The sequence below is a fragment of the Ictalurus punctatus genome, chromosome 4 (assembly GCF_001660625.3).
Source record: "Ictalurus punctatus breed USDA103 chromosome 4, Coco_2.0, whole genome shotgun sequence".
NCBI lineage: Eukaryota > Metazoa > Chordata > Actinopteri > Siluriformes > Ictaluridae > Ictalurus > Ictalurus punctatus.
Genome location: NC_071284.1, coordinates 14,497,843 through 14,520,502, shown reverse-complemented (window position 1 = coordinate 14,520,502; position 22,660 = coordinate 14,497,843). Strand labels below are relative to the sequence as shown.

The 22,660-nt window shown below is 38.4% G+C and overlaps 1 protein-coding gene across 1 annotated transcript; it reads left to right on the top strand.

Annotated features, from left to right (window-relative positions):
• The first annotated feature begins 20,176 nt into the window (after positions 1 to 20,176).
• Positions 20,177 to 22,160, top strand: LOC124626024 (hydrocephalus-inducing protein homolog). The gene is made up of 4 exons (XM_053678236.1): positions 20,177 to 20,255; positions 20,339 to 20,490; positions 21,777 to 21,954; positions 22,041 to 22,160. Exons 2-4 carry the CDS (start codon positions 20,339 to 20,341, stop codon positions 22,158 to 22,160), a joined length of 450 nt encoding a protein of 149 aa, XP_053534211.1. The 5' UTR covers positions 20,177 to 20,255.
• Positions 22,161 to 22,660: the final 500 nt, after the last annotated feature.

Below are 22,660 nucleotides of genomic sequence, written 5' to 3'. Positions count from 1 at the left end.
TTGCCAGAATTGGAAGAGATGACTCCTGTGTGTTTACAAAGAAATGGCAATCATGTAGAGGATGTTTTGTAAATAAAATGTAGTGAGCCTAGACAGCAGTGGACTGAGCACAGACACACGAGGCCATTTCTGGGGCAAATGTGCATAGTTTATTTAAATTCCGTGAGGGTGTGGGGTGCAAAGGAGGTGCAATGGGATGAAGTGTTCAGGCACCAGAGTCGTCCATGGGGCTGCCGGGGCCGTGCTGGGGGCTTTCCGAGTGGCTGAGATCCAGTTCTTCAGTCAGACAGCTTTGCGGGTGCAGCCAGGGGTGAAGTCCTCCATTCCCTTCGAATCCTCTGCAAAAGACACAAAACAAATTATCATGTATACCTCGAGGCCCCTCTCTCCCTTTGCTAGTGGGGGATGGCCCTTTTATTCTCTCCCGTCGGCTGCTGGATGGTGGAGAGCGGCTGCGCTGATCATCAGCCGCCAGCTGTGTGTGTCGTCAGCCCCGCCCCGCAGCCACGCGCTCTCTGGCTGTCCAAAACATTGGTGGTGCTGAAGCAGAGCTGTCTCTTCAGCATCATAGCGGCAGTCGCGGGAGGAGCGCTCTTTCCTTTTTTTGTGCGCCAGCCGCCGGCCTGCCACCACAAAGGTTACATTTTGCAAAAAAGTGTTAATTTCGCCTATATATGGAGACTTTTGGGACTTCCTGTGTTCCTCCATAGCTTTGGTCTCAAGTGCAGAGAAAGAAAAGATTCTTCCCTTAGAGGTGCTAGTATTGCAGGTCAGTGGAGCAGTCATAGGAGCAGTGAGGAAGAAGACTGGTTGCCCGCTTCTTATTGAACACTTCCTACAGGTCATGATACTCAGGAGCCACTCAGGACAGCTTGGGAAGTTCTAGAGACTCGGGAGATGATGGTGAAGGTGCAGGGAAGGTATGTGGCATGGTAGGTGGGACCCTGATCAAGCATTTAGCCCAGTGGACTAGTATAGGTGGGGGTTATGGCGGCTTAGCCACAGGAAGCCTAGGAAAATAGGGAAATATGGGTAAATGTATAAGGTGGAACTGCAACGTCTCTGGGTGGTTATTGATGGACAGCTGTAAAGGAGTGGTAAGGTGGTGAACACTGCCATTGCCCAGGGCAGAAACTGTTAATGGCAGCTCAAGATTGACCAGGGGGGTTTGTAGATTTTTGTCAAGGGACAAGTCCATGAAGTTGCTGGCAGCACCAGAGTCCACCAGAGACTCCAGTGTACTGTTGAAGGGTGTGCTGTTGCCCACATCAAGAAAGGGAGGTGGAAAGGAGGACCATAACTGGAGAACACTTTGGGGTGAAGGTGGGTCCCATCACAGTCCGCCCTACTGGAACTGGGTTTTTCTTGATAACTCTGGGCAAGTAGACCTGAAGTGACCTGGTTTCCACAGTAGAGGCAACACCTCTCACATGCATTAGCTCAGTTCAGTCTGGGAGAGTTGTGACCCTCCCGACCACATAAGTTCCTCTGATGAATTGGAGTCTTGGGAGTAAGCTAGAAGTGAAGTACTAGACCTGATACTGAGTGCTGAAGACTATTCTGAAATGCCGCTATGAGGGCCTCCTGGTTCCAATAGCTCTCAGCAGCCTGTGTACAGCTCACGGCACCCTCCTGTTTTCCCATCGAACCTTTGAGGGGCAGGTAGGCATGGCTCATCTGTGGGGGTTAGTAGGGTTAAAGGGTGCCAGTCAACACGTATAGAGTGACCCCACACACACACTGCAGGATCTGGGTCAGCACATGCTCCTGTCACTGCTCTTTGATCAAACATTATTGAAACTTGTCTTCCCATTGTGGTCCCTTGACTGGCCACTGCAAAATGAACCATGTCGAGGTTGGTGGTCTCTGGGAATTCTGCTCTGCTGGGTCCATCTTGTTGGCTCAATCCTACTGTAAGGGTTGGCAACCTAGGCTAGGCTGGACTCAATTGCAGAGAAACTCCAGGAGACAGAAATAGGGGGAAAACCAGAAAAAACTTTACTTCAAAAAGTTACTCCAAAAACAATCCATCCGTTAAACAAATGAATGCTAAGTCCAAAAACAAGTAATCAGGAAAAATTCACAAAAGATCCAAAGAGGCCAAAAATAACAAACGATTAAAAAAGGCAAAAATCACAAAAGATCCCAAAAAGGCAAAAATCATAAAAGAACCCAAAGGTCAAAAGGCAGGTGGCAAAAATTAAGCAGTAGTAACAAAAGGCAAAGACAGTGGCTTAGTACACACATGAGGAACAGAGGACTGAGTAAAGAACAAAGAAAAGGGAGGGTATAGTCTAGCAAATCAGAGAAAGGTGAAAACAAAGGTTAACAAGGCAAGTCAAAAGAAAAAAACACAAAGGCAGAATGTCTCCATCTAAGGTCCAAAGTACATATTGTCCATAAGGTCAGATTCATGTACTGAGCATTGTATTCTGTACACTTTGCAGGAGCTCAGAGTATGGGCATACCCCACCACTCAAGGTCTTACAGAAGACAGTTTGGTGTGCTGTATTAAGGACAACCCAGAACCTGGCATCATCTTCATCTCTTGCAGAGGAGTCCGGCTAGAGCTGGAAGTGGAGTGCAAGCAACTTAATTTTAATAAGATTTTCCTGGACAGTCAGGAGCATGATATTATGTAATGCGGTTTCCAACACATATTAGTGTTGTTGTTTTTTTTATGACAAATGGCTGTAAAAGAAATTAATTTAGACTTTTGTTTATGCCAACTATGTTTATAACATATTACCATCACAGTGCCATGACTCAGGGAAGACCCAGGACCAGGTGGAGAGATTATATCTCCACACTGGCCTGGGAATGCCTCGGGATCCCCAGTCAGAGCTGGTTAATGTGGCTCGGGAAAGGGAAGTTTGGGGTCCCCTGCTGGAGACGCTGCCCCCGCGACCCGATAACGGATAAGCGGTTCAGGATGGATGGATGGACAGTGCCTTCCATAATTTTTGCCACCCTTCATAAAAAGTAGCAAAAAATATTGTATAATCTTTCCAGTTGTAAAGGAGAAACTATTTCTCATAATTCCAACATAAAATTTACTTTTTTAAAGAATAGTATGTTGTCTCAAAAATATATGTGCCAAAATTATTAAAGACCCTAAGGAATAACATCATTTTTCTGAAAATTTTCTTTCAGACCCTTGTTTCTCTGGTGTATAAATATGAAGTTGCACACATGTAAACTCATCCATTACCATTGCAAACACAAAGCTTTATATATATATATATATATATATATATATATATATATATATATATATATATATATATATATATATATATATATATATGTAATGTGTGTGTGGGTGTATCCCTTGTGTTTGGGTAATGGATGACAGATTGCAATTTCATATATGCAATTAAAAACATTTTAAGCACATTTTAGGTCATAATCTCACATTGATGAAACATTTGGAAGTTTGTCAGGAATTGTAACCATGAGCACACTGTCCCCGCACACAATGAGGAAAATAGGGCAGGAGAGAAAAAAAATTATATAAAAATCACCATTTAAAAATTGGATGGTTTTGTTGATTCTTGTGATTGCCAAAGTCCAAAATTAACTGTTAAACATTTAAAATTATTATTAATTATTAGAATCAGAAGGTGTTGATTCAGTTTTCTAATCAGAAGTTGTTAATTTTCTGCAGCAGTGTGAATCGGAATATTTACGACTGTAACCTGAATGACAGGTTTATATTATTGTGCTTGTTTCTATTATGTTATCGTTCTTATAATGGTTCATTATAAGAAGAGGAGACTTGCCTCTGTCAATAGATAAAGCACTATAATTAACTATAGATAGATAGATAGATAGATAGATAGATAAAGAGAGAGAGAGAGTACTTGTATATGGCAGATACAAGTACCTTACAATACAGTATAGAGTATATTGTTATAGAGTGCTATATACAGTGCTTTATGTATTGTTATATTGGCTACACAGTGCATCACAGCTTGCTGTGTATGTCAGACTCAGATGTCAGAGTGCCCATGCTGACAGATGTCAGAGTGCCCTGTCCATTGCTGAAAGCGCTTACAATGGGCATGTAAGCATCAGATCTGGACCGTGGAGCAATGGAAGAAGGTGACCTGGTCTGATGAATCACGTTTTCTTTTACATCATGTGGATGGCCAGGTGCATATGTGTTGCTTACCTAGGGAATAGATGGCACCAGGATGCACTATGGGAAGAAGGCAAGCTGGTGGAGGCAGTATGATGCTCCCTGCAATGGTGTACTGGGAAACACTGGGTCCTGGCATTCATATGGGATATTACTTTGACACATACTAAGTACACGTATTAAGTACACTGTTTTTATGGCAACAGTATTCCCTAATGGCAGTGGCCTCTTTCAGCAGGTTAATGTGCCATACCACAATGCAAAATTTGTTCAGGAATGGTTTGAGAAACATGACAAAGAGTTAAAGGTGTTGACTTGGCCTCCAAATTCCCCAGATCTCAATCCGATTGAGCATCTGTGGGATGTGCTGGACAAAAAAGTCCGATCCATGGAGGCCCCACCTCGCAAGGAACAGGACTTAAAGGATCTGCTGCTAACATCTTGGTGCCAGATACAGCATACAACCTTCAGAAGCCTTGTGGAGTCCATGCCTTGAAGCTGTATTGGTGGCACAAGGGGGATTTACACCATCCATTTTATTAGGAAAACCTGTACCACTGCACATTCATTCCGTTATCTAATCAGCCTTTAATGTTTCATGGCATGGATGTTTACATTTACATTTACATTTATGGCATTTGGCTGATGCCCTTACCCAGAATGACTTACACAATTGCTTTGAAGTCTCTATTAATAAATACATTGTGATACTGGTTCACTAGGTCACAGACTAAGAATACCATCACCAGCTTAAAATTCTGTTGGGAGGTAATATAGTAAGAAAAACAGACATTTTTAAAAAAATGAAAAGTGCTAATTTAAGTACGTTAGGAAGAGGTAGGTCTTTTGTTTGAGCCAGTGACTCAGCTGTTCGGGCATCTAAGGGAAGTTCATTTAACCACCTAGGTGGCAGAACAGGGAAGAGTCTTGATGCATGCCTTCCTTGTACCCTGAGAGATGGTGGCACCAGTCTAGCAGTGCTAGAGGTTTGGAGGGAGCGTGGTGCAGGCTGGGGTGTGATAAGTGATTTGAGATAAGTGGGTGTTGGTCCATTTTTGGCTTTGTAAGCAAGCATCAGAGTTTTAAATCGGATGTGGGCAGCTACAGGAAGCCAGTGTAGGGAGCGTAGCAATGGGGTGGTGTGGGAGAACTTGGGAAGGTTGAAAACAATGCAGCTGCATTCTGGATCAGTTGCAGAGGTTGAATGGTGCTCAGAGGCAGACCTGCCAGGAGTGAGTTGCAGTAGTCCAGTCTCAAAATGACAAGAGACTGAACCAGCACCTGAGTGGCTTGAATGGATAGAAATGAACGAATCCTTCTGATGTTGTAAAGGAGAAATCAACATGAGCATGTCAGATTAGCAAAATAAGAGGAAAAGGAAAGTTTATTGTCGATGGTTACCCTAAGGTTGAGTGCAGTAACCAAAGGTGAGATTAGAGAGTTGTCCAGGGAGATCACAAGATCCTGACATGGTAATGAATGAGCTGGGATGAACAGCAGTTCAGTTTTGCTGGGATTCAGTTTCAGCTGATGTGCTGCCATCCATGATGAGATGTCTGCCAGACATGCTAAGATCTGAGCAGAAACAAGAGGATCTGAGGGAAAGAAGGAGAGGATGAGTTGATTGTTGTCCGCATAGCAGTGGTATGAGAACCCATGTGAGGATATGACCTCACCAAAAGATCGAGTGTAGAGGGAGAACAGAAGAGGACCAAGTACTGAACCTTGTGGGACACCAGTGGAGAGTCTGCAGGGAGCAGATGTGGATTCCCTCCATGTCACCTAGTATGAGTGACCTTCCAGGTAGTTAGCAAACACCTGCCATGCTGCACCACGAATTCTGAGACTCACGAGGGTGGACAAGAGAGTCTTGTGGTTGACTGTGTTAAAAGGTCAAGGAGGATGAGGACTGGTGACAGTTTGGCTGATCTAGCAGCCTGTAGCTTCTCAGTGATCGCCAAAAGGGCAGTCTCTGTGGAATGTGCCGCTTTGAAGCCACACTGGTTAGGATCATGGAGGTTGTTCTGTGAGAGTTGATTGTAGACAGTGTTTTCAAGGATTTTAGAAAGAAAAGGGAGTAGTGATACTGGTCAGTAGTTGGCGATGTCAGAGGGATCCAGAGTGGGTTTCTTCAGGATGGGAATAACCCTTGCTCTCTTGAATGCACTTGGTACATCACCAGATGATATGGCACCACTGATGATAGTCGTGATGAAGGGGAGGAGATCTTGAGAGATGGTCTGGAGCATTGTGGAAGGGATTAGATCTAATGGGCAAGTGATAGGATTCCAGGACAAGATGACCTGCAGGATCTCTTTTATTGCAAGATTAGAAAAATGTGCCAGTGAAGGAGAAGGGGAATCCTCAGTGGGTAGTATAGGAGTTGGGGTAGAAGTGAAAGTCTGGCAGATTTTTTCAAACTTCTCATCATAATAGGTGGCAAAGTCTTCAGCAATCAGAGAGGATGGAGCAGAAGGAGCTGGTGGGTTGAATAGTGAAGAAAAGATGTTGTGGAGCTTGTGAGGGTCTTGTTCAGAAGTTTCCAGCTTTTCCTTGTAGAAGGCAGTCTTAGCAGAAGTCATTTCAGATGAGAATTTGGACTGGAGAGTATGGTAAGAGGCAAGATCTGTGTTGAGTTGTGATTTCCTCCACTTTCTCTCTTCTGTTCTTAGTTCTCTCCGATTGCTGCACAGCGCATCCAACAGCCAAGTAACAGGGTATGAAAGCTTCCTAGGTTTCGAGCATAGAGGGCAGAGGAGGTCCATGGACAGGAAAGTGTCTGTGGCTAACTGCAATAGTAGGGAGGAAAAGGAGTCGGGGTCTGGAAGGGATGATAGGGTGCAGGAAGCTATGGCGGAACGAGAGATAGAATGGAGATTTTGACGGGTAGGAAAGAGGTATTGATAGCTGGTTTTTGGCAGGACAGGGAGGGTGATGGTAAAGGATAACAAGTGATAACAAGTGGAGAAGAGAGAGAAGGCAAGAGGGCTCAAGCTTCTCAGAGGGGAGGTTGAACTCTCCAAGGACTGTAAGTGGGGTGCTGTCAGTAGGGAAAAGGCTGAGGAGCATGTCCATTTCTTCAAGAAATTCTCCTAGCGGACCAGGAGGGCAGTAGATGGTGATGATGAGAAGTTTGATCAGGGAGGTAACTGTAACTGCATGGAATTGGAAGGATGAGATGTTGAGATGAGACAGGGAGAGAGGTGTGAAGCACCATCTCCGAAACAACAGCAGACATGTACTACCAGCCCTGCCAGTTTCTTGTGTAGTGTGAGAGAAAGCATAAGCAGAGGACAGAGCGGCCAGCATAGCTGAGCTCTGTGGAGATATCCAGGTCTCAGTTAGTGCCAGAAAGTCAAGAGAGTAATGGGAAGCTAAAGCTGAAATGAAATCGGCTTTCATTTCAGCTGGTACCAGATGGGTTGGTTTGAATTTCACAGACAATAGAGTTTACAGAATGAGAAACTGAAAAACAATGAATGAGTGACAGTTCTGTGGGTGGAAAAGCTTTGTTGGAAAAATAGGTCAGAGGAAATCGGCCAGATTGGTTCGAGCTGCCAGAAAGGATAATCACTCTTTACATTTAAGTTACTATAGACTTCCTGTCAGCTCAGACCAATTTCTGAAATACTCAAACCAGCCTTTCTGGTACCAACATCCATGCGACGGTTAAAGACACACAGATCACACTTTTCCCCATTGTATTGTTTGATGTGAACATTAACTGAAGCTCTTGGCCTGTATTTGTGTGATTTTTTTGCACTGCATTGCTGCCACGTGATTGCCTGATTAGATGACTACATGAATGTGCAGGTGTACAGTGAGTGTATCCTGTATGATTAGTTAAAAAGTGTTATTTGTCATAATTAATAAATTAAAAATTGTAATTGTTGGCCATTCACTGTGCTACAAGATGAATGCTATCTCTGACATACAATCTCAAAAAATACTCAAAATACTCAGAGCACAAGGCGGGGGACACCTTGGACAGGGTGCCAAGCCATCACAAGACCCAATCATACATGCATTCACACACTAGGGACAATTTGAAAATGACATTCAGCCTACAACACATGTTTTTGGACTGGGGAGGAAACCAGAGTACCTAGAGGAAACTCCCAAAGCATGGGGAGAACATACAAACTCCTTGCACACAGGGCGGAGGTGGGATTTGAACCCCAACCCCAGGAGGTGCGAGGCAAATGTGGTAACCACTAAGACCCTGTGTCCCCCTATTATATAATAATAATAATAATAATAATAATAATAATAATAATAATAATAATAATTTAGCAGTTGTAGTGAAAGGAAACTTCAAAATTGGGGGTGCTGCTAACTCTTACTTCCTGTGTCCTTGCTTATTGCTTATATAAAATGTAACAAAAATATCATATTCTGGTTTTATATTTTAAGGTAGTGAATTCTACATTTGATGTATTTTGACAGATTTGTTGCCATAATAGTTGTATTTGATTACCCTGTGTAAATATAATATGTCTTTCACATGGCTATGGTCCTCCAGGAGGGAGACACGCAATCTGTGCTTGCGTAAACCCACTGCACTGCCAGTCATCTGGAGGCTGAGTGGACTTGAGGGGCTGAGTGAGGAGTTCAGCATTTCCCAGGACCACGTCATCATCATGACGCACTCTGAGTTTTCCTTACCCATGCATTTCCAAGCCATAAAACGTATTAGTCTGAAGAAAACCATAAGATTGGAGGTAAGGTGCTGACCAATAGCTCAAATGTTAGTACAGATCCCTATTTCACAAAGAATTGTATGTTTTAAAGTGGTAGATCACCTTGGGTCATAGTTATGAAAGAATAATCAGAACAGTAAGATTTGCTATTAAATTGATTTTTGTACAGGTACTTAAAGTGTGTGTGTGTGTGTGTGTGTGTGTGTGTGTGTGTGTGTGTGTGTGTGTGTGTGTGTGTGTGTGTGTGTGCTGGTCAGGTGTCAGATGTGGAGAATATTATTGGTGTTGTCCATAGAGAGAACATTAATATTGTGGCAGAGGCGTATGATGTGGCCCTGGAAATTACATTTCCAAATGGTAGTTGTTATTCCTCCTCCTTTTTTTTTTTTTTTAATCCATCCATAAATAACCATTTGTTTGCATTCTATCTTGATAACAAATATGTTAGGCACAGACAACAGTCTGGACTTTGGCATGATCAAAGTATCAGAAGAAGTGAAATTTTCTGTTAACTTGAAAAACAAGGGCAAACATGACATTGCCTACAAGTATGTTCACACCCACATACTCTACATAAGCATCCAATATATACAATATTATAATTTATCAAGGAATAAAAATACCATTAAACGCTCTGTGGCTAATGTGCAATGATATTGCTGTTTAAGGTTCATCCTGGAGCCTACCGAGCCTGGAATGCCTAAACTCAACTCACTCTTCACTATTACATCTCAAAAAGGCTCTCTTCATCCCACTGACCGGCACACGTGTCCAAGTCACCTTCTGCTACAACAAGGAGGTGTCTATCAGACAACAGCCAATTTTACACTGTCAGGTCAGAAAATACTTTCATATAGATTTTTTGGTAAATCTCTATTTCATATCAAAAATTAACTTTAGTGATTATTTGTTTTAGGTCATTGAACCAAATATTGATGAAGATGGAGAAACCATTAAGATCATACCCATCAAAGTGTCTGTGCAATGTCTCTATTCCAAGTACAGCATAGACCCTGAGAATAACATCAACTTTGGCACAGTAGAGCATGGTTCCCGCAGGACACAAACGATTACTGTGGAGAATAGGGGTGAATTTGAGATCTGTTTCATCATCTCCAGAATGTTTAAAGACACTCCCAGTGTCTGAACAGAAGAAAGGGTACAGACACTGATCCATACATATTAAGATTTTACCTTTTTCCTTCATAAATGAAACTCTCTAATTAGAAACCTTCTTTGTTATAGTATAAGTAAGAAATCTTCCCAAGAGAGCAACTCAGCAAGACGATTATCCTCCACCATTAAACTACGCCAATCTGACTCTACCCAGAAGGACAATATTAGGGACACCATACCTTCTCAGGTAATGAATGGCCTTTGTATGTCATGTTCTTCATACTACATTTTAATGGGTGTTTAGTTGTTACACAGTTGTGTCTACTTACAATCTGGGTGCATAAGTGTGCATACCCTTTTATAATGGGGCATGTGATTGTGCGCAGAACTAATGACATTCATACTCAAGGTGTAAAAGTAATTATCATACACCTGTTATCAATGAAGTGATTCTGATTAACCCCAAATAAAATCAGCTGTTTCTGTAGGATTTTCTAGACATCTTCTTGGTTTCTTCCAATGCTGACCGCCCCAGGATCAGAACCTTTGCTGATATGTTTGAAGGCATATAATAACAATGACCCAAAACTGGTTAGGTTTATTATATAATCAGTAGTCTAGTCAAGGAAAATGTTAAATGAGAACAATTTTATGGTAGACTCATGTTTTTTGTCTTTAAAAAGTGATTTTTTTAAAAGCAAAAATATAGTAGTTATTATAGACTCTTTACCCAAAAATACTGAATGCTAAATTACAAGCAATAGGGTGCTTTAACAAAGTATTAGTTAAGGGGTGTGTACACTTATGCAACCAAGTTATTGTAATTTTTTATTTTTAGGGCCCCCCCCCCCAAAAAAAAAAACAAAAACAAAAAAAAAACAAAAAAACTTTGTATTTGTTTTTCATTTGAATATTGTTGGTTGCTATATAAATGTGGTAAAAGATCTGACATTATTTCATGATTTTTCACATCACAAAAACCTGCAATTATAACATGGATTTTTTATATTCACTGTATACAGTATTTTACAGAAATACCCTTACAGGCATTTATTTCATGAATAAAAAAAATAAAGTGTCTCCTTTATTTATTTTTTTTGTCTCTTTTCCACTTAATTCTGCAGACAAGTTTGCCTATGGGGTTGTTCTCCTTGTCTCCATGCTTTGGCGTCCTTCCACCTGGTGCCCAGCAGGTGGTAACTGTGGACTGTGTAGCAGAGCAGGTAGGCTGCAGGGAGGAGTGCCTGGTGGTGGATATCACTGATCAAGACCCATTTGACAGCCCAGGAGGGATTCTTTACAAGCTGCTAGCAGAGGTCTGCATGCCAGGTTTGTAAGTTCCTAAAAACATTAACTAGCTAGGATACAGTCAAACTTACTCAGAGTTATTAATAACTCAGTGTTATTTTTAAGGAGATTTAATTTAAAGTCTCATTATTTATGTTTTTGAACACCCAGGCCATGATTTAGATGTGTAAAAAGTCATGCACCCACAAAAAAGCATATTTTAAATGAATAAAATAGCATGTCTTGTCCTTTTTTGTATTTGCATTAATCAATATGCAATTTGGAACATTTCATAACAAAAATAAATAAATAAAAGTTCTAATTTTTTTTTTTTTTTTTTTTTTAAATTATGGCTCCGTAACATAAAATAAGATCATGAGAGAGAGAGATAGTTTGTATATAATGTACCCTTAGTTTTGACAGGTATAGGTCAAAGGTTAAAAAGATGCACATTCTCACTCTCTATATCTAGATCAAAGGTCATGATCATAAAAATATTTATAGTTATGTTAAATCGGGATCACATACATTTGTGACACAAACGTTACCATACATGGTACGGCCATGTGTATTCCAGACACCCACACACGTTGCACACATGTTCTTTCTTTTCACATAGAATATGAAACTCTCTGAGGTAGGTCATAAAAATATATATAGTTATGTTAAATCTGGATCACATTCATTCGTGACACAAACATTACCATACCTGGTACGGCCATGTGTATTCCATCCACACAAGTTGCACACACATGGTCTTTCTAACACTATGTGGTAGGTCATAAAAATATATATAGTTATGTTAAATCTGGATCACATCCATTCGTGACACAAACGTTACCATACCTGGTACGGCCATATGTATTCCAGACACCCACACACGTTGCACACATGTTCTTTCTAACACTCTGAGGTAGGTCATAAAATATATATAGTTATGTTAAATCGGGTTCCCATCTATTCCTGACACAAACGTTACTAGTTATGTTAAATCGGGTTCCCATCCATTCCTGACACAAATGTTACTATACATGGAATGGCCATGTGTATTACACACAGACATCCAAACAAAAATATGACACACACAAACACACTTTATTTTCACATTATTTAAAAGGAATTTAAGTGTTATGTACTAAATTTCCATAATTATGAATACAAGTTGTTAAGTTGACAATCATTTTTAAAATTACGTTTCTCCATTTAGATAGTCTGCAGTAGAATGCAGTCTTTTAAAGTAAACTAAAGAGTAGATATTCAAATTACACTGTTAAATATGACTAGCATTACCTACGTGTAGTAGTGCAAAATAGTCCATCAAATGTATTAGCAGGTGTAGCCTATACACGAGTCCACTATTGGTCATATCACAATTGAGAACATGCCCCAAATTCATTGCTTTAGTAGAATTTAATTGTAAGTGAAATGATACTCACATTGTAATGTCCTTAGTATTTGTTCAGTCTACAGGTCCTCTAACACTCTGTTAAATGAATAACTGTAAATGTACTACAATGTAAATTTTGTTTTAAATCAATTAATGCAGAAATTACACACAATATTAAGTTGATGTAATTATCAACATTATTATGGCAACACAACTCATCAAAATAATGTGTACAACTTTAAATATTTAATTAATTCAATAAATTAGAATTTTTATCTTGCAACCACACATTAAATTTAGATTGTGGGGGTTTGTTTTGTATAGCTCCGCTGTTAGAAATTACATGATGGTTGAATGTGAACATAAATGAGCAGAATGTAAGCTTGTGAAATAAATGAAACTTTATTGATTGCACTTTTGAGAAAATGGCATGACTTTGAATAAAAAATGACTGAAATAAATACTCTAAAGCATTGATATACCCGAAGAAATGTAAAAAAAAAAAAAAAAAAGAAAAAGAAAAAAAAGTTTTTACATACCTTCTAAATAGGTCCCTTTAGGAGGTAAATGTTTTAAAGACGGTGTTTTATAAGAAACGCGCGCGTGACATGCATTCTAAACATAACCCTTTAGGATGTAAAATGTTTAAAGTGCAGTCTGTCTTTACCCACTCCTGATCTGGGGGTTTGGGGGGGGGTGGATAACGGATCGGGGGGGTGGGGGTGGGAATAACAGTTCAGGCATATTTCCAACAGAACAGAATATTAGACATTTAGTGTAAACTGGTGTAAAAAAAAAAAATCTCTGAAATATTTCAGTGAATGCATTATATTAGAAATGATAGTACAGTCTTTGTTGATCAGTTACCAACTCATACTTTATAATAATTTGTTTAGGAGCATCTGAATCTGTCAAATAACTTTTATTGCATTTAGGCATACAATAAAAGTTAATAAAAAATTAGGAAGAAATAACTTGTGCACTACTGCTGCGGATATTAAGTCAAACCATTTTGTTCAAACTTCAGCATGACCCATAGAGAAGCAGAAACTTATGGCACCTTATGAATACCATGTGAAGGATTAAGTTGACTCGTCCCTTACAGTTACAAAGACATGTCCTTGTGCAGGACCTTCACACCAGCATTGATCCCCTCTTCTCCCATTTCAACGTATAAGAAAAGGCAAAAAGTAATATAAGATGTATAAGAATATATTTATAAAATATAACACATTATGAGGAAGAAACATAAAATATTATTTAACAAGGTCTGCCGTTCAGCCCCTCTTAACTGTAAGAGCATCATCAGTATTGTACAGCAGTTGGGGACAGTAGTTAGCTTTCAGATGTCAGATATAAAACAACTTTTTGAGTCACAGTGCCAAACTACTGGTATTATATTTGGATCCTTCTTTTTCAGCATGAAGGACTGGCATTTATTTAATAGACAGATGGTACAGCCATATACTTGGTCAGAGGATTTAGGAATTTCTTTGAGAAAGGTTCACTGTTTTTGTTCTTTTATCATAGCTTCAGTTTGTATACTTACTTTGGTTAGTGACTTAAACTGTTTTATTAGGTATTGACAGATTTCATTAACAGGGAACGATGATAGGTGAAGATTAAGTTGGTATGCGTGTACAAAATAAAACTGTCTATATGTATATTTGTCTGCTATGTATCTGTTTAAACACTGCTGTAATGGCGATATAAAGAGAGAGAGATAACCATTTACTAATTCATAGAACCCCTTTCCACCTTTTCAAGTTCGTTATACATTTTTCTTTTCAAGCATCGTGTTCAGACATTGCAAATCATCAGTCTGAAGGTTAAGGGTTACTTAGATTTTTGCTTCTTCAGCATCAAAAAAAAAAGTCTAAACATTAATCTTATTATTAAACTCAGAAAAAATATAACTGTCTGGTTGTGATCATAATAAAATGCAACGTGAAAGGTGACTTAATTCCCAATGAGATTTCTCTATGTTCTATATGACCTTTCTACAGTATATGCCATTAAGTCCTAGTTTCCAGCCATCATTACAGCACGGGAGAGGAAATCTCGTTTATCAGATGTGCGATGTACGTCTAGACAATCTGATAACAAACTACACACTACATTTATGTTGAGAAAATTCAGCTTGATCTTTGTTCCCAAATAACATTGGATCAGATCCATAGTTTACAGCATCTGTCCCACACATATTTAATCTGTATTACGAGTACAAAACAAGTTAGAGGAGGAGAAAATGTAGATTTACTGTTCATTGGAACTTTATTGTTTATTTAGATCTGTCTTGATTCATTTTCATATTCAAATTTTTAAAAAAATTCAGCTTGATCTTTGTTCCCAAATAACATTGGATCAGATCCATAGTTTACAGCATCTGTCCCACACGTATTTAATCTGTATTACGAGTACTGAACAAGTTAGAGGAGGAGAAAATGTAGATTTACTGTTCATTGGAACTTTATTGTTTATTTAGATCTGTCTTGATTCATTTTCATATTCAAATAAAAAAAAAAATACATTTTATTATTACATCATAAAAAGTCTGGCATCTAACATAATATAAAGTCATGGAGGGTGTATATATTTTTCACACTACATGAAGTTTGGGGATCCTTATAGACTGTGGAACAGAAATGTACTCAGTGTGTCTCCGCCGTTTTATTTTATATTGGCGTACAACCATTTTTCTTTTTTACCATTAAGGATGAAACACTTGTTTCTTTTAAAACATCATCTTTAAATGTTTTTTCTACCTCCTAACTAAACCCTCGGACTTAAGACACGATCTTTGGAGTTGTTGACACCCTGCTCAGGGTTCAACAACAACGTCTTTACATTACCTTCATTAATAAATTGTCAAACTAACCTCTTGGTTTTTTTACCTTTTTTTTTGGAGCAAAAGTCGTCCTCTCTCATTTCAACAGGTCCTCTTGTTGGTGAATACACAGCAATCATCTAAGGGTATTAGGATTTCTCGGAGCAGACATTGTAACAGATAGTTGCAGAGTTTCTTCTGTGTTTTAACTACGACATCTTAACCATTATTTTAACACTGAGACACACGACTCCCTTTAATTCGTTAACAAACACATTTGTAAGAATTCTGGTCAGCAAAACCCCCAAAAGAACACCTGTGTCTCTCTCTCTCATGCACACACACACCCCCGCACACCCACATGGTCATCAGAGGTCATAAATGTACTGCTGGGACATGGGATGTCAAAGCACAGACAAAAGCTTATGTATTTAGTGATAGTTCTGTGTAAGTATCCTCGTTGGCGAACCATTTTCTGAAATCTTGTTTATAGTTTAAACAAAATGCACGACTCTTTTAAAACACCGTCTTTAAAAAAGTTTTTTTCACCCTTAAAATAACCTGGTTAGAAGGTAGGATATGTAATACATATTTTCATTTTCTTCAGACATACTCTCACTTCAGTCTCCACAATGAATAACACCGATGGTTTTGACCTTTCTTTCAGTAAAAGAGAACAATGACTTCATACAGCGCTGAAGGACTGTAGAAATGTTTTACACATCACAATGTTTTTCTCAACAACGTAGCCAATAAATAGTTCAATTATTTCACAAACCTCAGTCTGTTCATTTCTTGACAGAAGGATTACACATGGATCATACACATAGGGAGCTACACATGCATAACATGTCCAAAATTCTAATACATCTACCACATTCAGTCACCAGGTCTAGTATTTTCTGATAGATTAGTTACACAAACTGATAATTACCACAGAAGTAATTTCAGAAACAAAGATTCACTTAAACCACAAATGTACACATTGGTAGGGATCGTTAAACCCTGAAACACAGGACTCGTCCCTTAATTCATTAACATAAACACACTGTAAGCATTCTGGTCAGCAAACCCCCAAGAAACACATGACTCTCTCTCTCTCTCTGTCTCTCTCTCTCTCTCTCTAACACACCCACACACACGCACGCACACCCACACACCCACATACACACACACTTCAGACACTGTCACCAGAGCTCATAAATGTAAAATTTACACTATCTACAGAACTGTCACCCCGGGAAAACACATGTGTAGGACAGTGTGTATAGGCCTACAAGACATTGCCCGGAAAATGTGTGTTCTAGTTTAAACAAAACTCTCGATTCTTTTAAGCAGCACTTTAAACATTTTACATCCTAAAGGGTTAGGTTTAGGGACCTATTTAGAAGGTATGTAAAAACTTTTTTTTTTTTTTTTTTTTTTTTTTTACATTTCTTCGGGTATATCAATGTTTTAGAGTATTTATTTCAGTCAATTTTTATTCAAAGTCATGCCATTTTCTCAAAAATGCAATAAATAAAGTTTCATTTATTTCACAAGCTTACATTCTGCTCATTTATGTTCACATTCAATAATCATGTAATTTCTAACAGCGGAGCTATACAAAACAAACCCCCACAATCTAAATTTAATGTGTGGTTGCAAGATAAAAATTCTAATTTATTGAATTAATTAAATATTTAAAGTTGTACACATTATTTTGATGAGTTGTGTTGCCATAATAATGTTGATAATTACATCAACTTAATATTGTGTGTAATTTCTGCATTAATTGATTTAAAACAAAATTTACGTTGTAGTACATTTACATTTATTCATTTAACAGAGTGTTAGAGGACCTGTAGACTGAACAAATACTAAGGACATTACAATGTGAGTATCATTTCACTTACAATTAAATTCTACTAAAGCAATGAATTTGGGGCATGTTCTCAATTGTGATATGACCAATAGTGGACTCGTGTATAGGCTACACCTGCTAATACATTTGATGGACTATTTTGCACTACTACACGTAGCTAATGCTAGTCATATTTAGCAGTGTAATTTGAATATCTACTCTTTAGTTTACCGTAGCACTGGATAAGAAGGAAAAAGTTTCATTTGACAAATCTGCTCATCTAGAGAGGGCTTTTCATTTGTGCTATAGGAAAGATAAGCATGATTACATTTCTGCTTATTCATGTAAACCTCAACTACATTGTGTAATCTAATTTCATGTATTGATATATTTTTTATTTTATTTTTTAAAATCTTTTGTCATTCGCACACGTAGCCTTCTAGCTCCACAGCCTTTGGACTGTGGATAGTTCTATGAGAGAGATAAAAAGTAGTAGACACAGAGTGTTTATTTTTTGTCTATATTGCTCATTTCATTCAGTGCTTTAACATCTATAAATCCTGCAGAGATGTTACGTATGAGATTTGTAATGTAAATCACACTGGATTTTACTTACTATTGTTATAAAACTTAAAGGCAGTCATTTTTCCTGGTTTAAAAGACTGCATTCTACTGCAGACTATCTAAATGGAGAAACGTAATTTTAAAAATGATTGTCAACTTAACAACTTGTGTTCATAATTATGGTAATTTAGTACATAAAACTTAAATTCCTTTTAAATAATGTGAAAATAAAGTGTGTTTGTGTGTGTCATATTTTTGTTTGGATGTCTGTGTGTAATACACATGGCCATTCCATGTATAGTAACATTTGTGTCAGGAATGGATGGGAACCCGATTTAACATAACTAGTAACGTTTGTGTCAGGAATAGATGGGAACCCGATTTAACATAACTATATATATTTTATGACCTACCTCAGAGTGTTAGAAAGAACATGTGTGCAACGTGTGTGGGTGTCTGGAATACATATGGCCGTACCAGGTATGGTAACGTTTGTGTCACGAATGGATGTGATCCAGATTTAACATAACTATATATATATATTATGACCTACCACAGAGTGTTAGAAAGACCATGTGTGCAACGTGTGTGGGGTGGAAAACATATGGCCGTACCAGGTATGGTAACGTTTGTGTCACGAATGGATGTGATCCAGATTTAACATAACTATATATATTTTTATGACCTACCTCAGAGTGTTAGAAAGACCATGTGTGTGCAACTTGTGTGGGTGGAAAACATATGGCCGTACCAGGTATGGTAACATTTGTGTCACGAATGGATGTGATCCAGATTTAACATAACTATATATATATTTTATGACCTACCACAGAGTGTTAGAAAGACCATGTGTGTGCAACTTGTGTGGGTGGAATACACATGGCCGTACCAGGTATGGTAACGTTTGTGTCACGAATGTATGTGATCCAGATTTAACATAACTATATATATTTTTATGACCTACCTCAGAGAGTTTCATATTCTATGTGAAAAGAAAGAACATGTGTGCAACGTGTGTGGGTGTCTGGAATACACATGGCCGTACCATGTATGGTAACGTTTGTGTCACGAATGTATGTGATCCCGATTTAACATAACTATAAATATTTTTATGATCATGACCTTTGATCTAGATATAGAGAGTGAGAATGTGTATCTTTTTGACCTTTGACCTATACCTGTCAAAAATAAGGGTACATTATATACAAACTATCTCTCTCTCTCTCTCTCTCTCTCTCTATCATGTCTTTAAACTACTGCATGACTGGTCTCATATTAAATATTTACTCACTTCTGATGCCAACATCATTCAAACACAAGTCTATTATATTCAGTCTCCTCTGGAAGTATTGGAAAAGCAAGGCCAATTACTAATTTCTTTATATTTTGGGAAATAGAACCAACAAAGTTAATTAGAATTAGAATTAGAATGTGCTGGTACATGCTAAAATAAATACACAAACAGATGGAATTGGTCAAACATTCTGCAGACGTGAATGGGATTCATCAAGTGTGTAACAAGAGTGGGCATTATTGGCCAGAATTTGTTTGGGAGTAGGTGGGAGCTTTGAACACATCTATAGTGGAGGTAAAATGTTGGTCCAAAATAGGTGTTCAATTGGGTTGAGATCTGCTGACTGTGAAGACTGTAGCATATGATTTACATTATTTTCATACTCATCAAACCACTGAGTGTGCTCTTGTGAATGGGGGAATTGTCGTCCTGGAAGAGACAATAAGGATAGAATGATTGATGATAGGCTTTGCCAATAAGTGGACCCCAAACATATTCACCCCAACATAATAGAGTCACCCGTTTTTCCTTTAAATTGTTACCTATCTCTATATTTGTCTTAAAGCTGATAGTAACACTGGTGTTTTTCAACCTAATCTCTAGTATTTATTATTTCGAGCCAGAGGGTATCTGTATTGTTTCAGGGAGACCTGTAAAATTTTTTGATTGTGGTAGATAAGGTTAACATTGGAGTACTCTTTAAATTATGTCATCAAATAGATTTGATACTTATTTAATGTACTCTGTATATTTTTGTTTTGCCAGTGGTAATAACAGTGATTAATATGTAATAAAATGCAGGTCAATCCAAGTATTCAAAAATATTTGACTGGCAGTGTATGTCACTTCTTTCTGTGTAGGAATAGCCCATGAAGATATTGCTTCAATCTTTGAAGAACACAGATTGTGCAAGAACAGTAGCAGGCTACATTGTAAGCATTATCAGGAGGCTATGGGCATCTATATCCAGGACAAGAACAAGTTTGTCTTCAACAATGTGCTGGTTGGCCAGTCAGCGAAGGTCCACTTCCATCTTACCAACCGTGGCAAAATACCCTGTAAACTTAGTTTACAGGTGAAAACTGTCCTCAATAAGGTGTGTTTGTGTGTAACTGCTGCTAATGCGAACATGTCATGTTTAAAGACTTTGATTGTGTTTATTGAATATTGCTGTTTCAGATGTCCATGCGTAGCTCTGAGGTTTTTGAACTGAGCCCTACTCGGATGAGTATCCCCAGTCACTCACATGCCTTTGCTACAATTACCTTCACTCCCCAGAACATGCGGACCTACCTTAGAGTGTTTGAATCCTCTCTAGAATGGGCAGCCAGGTAAGCATGTATATATATGCTTGATCATTAAGCTGGAATTGGTGAAAAGCTAACGATAAAATGTCTAACATTATTTAAAAATTAACAACAAAAATTTCTTGGTTTGATAAGTACACACCCCCTTTACTATGACATCTCTTGACCAGTTGCCTTCAAAGTCACATAGTGACTTAAGTTTCCAATATTTGTGTTGAATCACAGCAATTAACATGATAGCTTGAATTAACAGCTATCAGTTTACAGTTTACTATGGGCCTTCATTTTACAAGTGCACATCCACACAAGTGCAGAAGAATGGACTCTAAAGACCATTCAAAACAACTGCATGACTAAGTTGGGGAAAGGTACACATCAGGTGAGGGATTTCCAAAGCTTTGAATATACCCTGGAGCACTGTTATGTCCATCATTAAGAATTGGATAGTGCCTGGCACCACCCACAGTCTGCCAAAATTTGCCAAAATGGGTCAGAAATTCATATTCTAGAAGGTCAGTGTCCCCAAATATAAAACCAAAGCTAAGTGGCTTGCTAGGAATGAGGTGGATGTTTTGGAGTGGCCTAGTCAAAGCCATGACCTAAAATTGAAAATCTATGGACAGACTTGCTGTCTATCTGTGGTCACTTAAGTCAGCCGTTTAAGTTTAAAAGTTCCATCAATATTTACACAGGGAAATTTAAGCATATATAGAGTGCAACATGCAAATGAGCACTCTATTTTAACTGTGTGAGCATTCAGATTGATCTCCTGATAAATTCCATATACATTTGTGTGGGTGTTTTGATGAACTATGGATTCATTAACTTGGATCAAACTATGGTGTCATCCAAATTAATTATAAAAATTAACGCAGGCCAATTTGTAACTATGACACATCACAAGATAATAATTTTGCTAAGTTGATGGCCTCTGGAACGTGCATAGAAATATACGGTAATTCCAGTGTGCTAATTTGGTCCATATAACCAAAATGATGTTTAGAGTCTGAGAGTAAAGAGTTTTAAAATGGTAGACTACAGAGGTTTACAACTTTTTTGTAAACTTATAGCAAGAAGATTATTTGAGTCTTTTGCCTCTTGGCTCTATTTTCATGGTTATACAAGCACATGTTTTTTCGTTTAGCGCTGACATATTCCCATTTTGGTTGGGTCCAACCCTATTTAATCTATTTTGGTCCAAAAGTGTGCTCGTATTACAACCTCCCAAGATCCCCTCTTAGTTCAGACAAAGGAAAGGCAGTATTTTGTCTTTATTGTCTTATCTTTATTAGTGTGTTCTCTTTGGGCAGGAGCAAGGTGCTGGTGTTTGATTTGCTGGTAGAGGGTAATTTGCCCTGCATAACTATTCTAAAACCAATCCAGAGGATTGAACATGGACAGCCAGTCCTGCAGTTCAAGCGGCTGCTGGTAGACAAGAGACATATCCTAGCTCTGGTCATCAATAACATTAGCAATGTACCTGCGCAGGTAAGATGAACACTTTACAAACACTTTAGTTTGTAGGGCATTGCTTTGCCTCACCAGAGATATAACTACTTTTATGACTGTCATAGGTTAGCATTGATCTGCTTGACAAGATGGGAGTCTTTGCTTTAAGGGCAGCTCCTGACACCTTATGCAACCACATCTCCTCTTCACACATTGCAAGTGAGCCTGGAACAGGCCAGTATTGAAGCCTGATTGCTAGTGAGGTATAGTGAGGATTTCACTGTGCACAATTGGAATTACAGACTTAAGCACAGACACTTTAATTCAGACATGATTTTATAACCTTGATTTATACTGTATTGTATCTCGTGACTACATTAAATTGTGTGTACAAATGAACTTGATAAAATGCTATTTTATCGGTCTGACAACCATTAAGTGTTACTTAAGCACGAAAAGTAGCATTAATCACATTACAGTTCTCCAGTTTGATCTTCCCGGTGCCTCGCCTGCAGCCGAAAAAGAGCGTGACTTTTCCTTACGCAGGATTTTCCTCATCCCCTGACCTCTCACCTTTCACATTGATTGGCTAACATTTTAACCTAGAAACAAATAATTTTATATCTTTCATATGTTCGTAGAACAAAGTAGCAATCTTTTCCACATGCATTTGTACATACAATTATTTAACATGGAAATACAAAATTCCAAAAATACAGTGTCTGTGTATTTAAATTCGTACCAA

Coding starts and splice junctions, on each gene's coding strand:
- LOC124626024 (XM_053678236.1), top strand. CDS start 20,339: ATGTCCATGCGTAGCTCTGAGGTTTTTGAACTGAGCCCTACTCGGATG. Junction 20,491..21,776: donor TCTCTAGAATGGGCAGCCAG/GTAAGCATGTAT, acceptor CTCTTTGGGCAG/GAGCAAGGTGCTGGTGTTTG. Junction 21,955..22,040: donor TTAGCAATGTACCTGCGCAG/GTAAGATGAACA, acceptor TGACTGTCATAG/GTTAGCATTGATCTGCTTGA.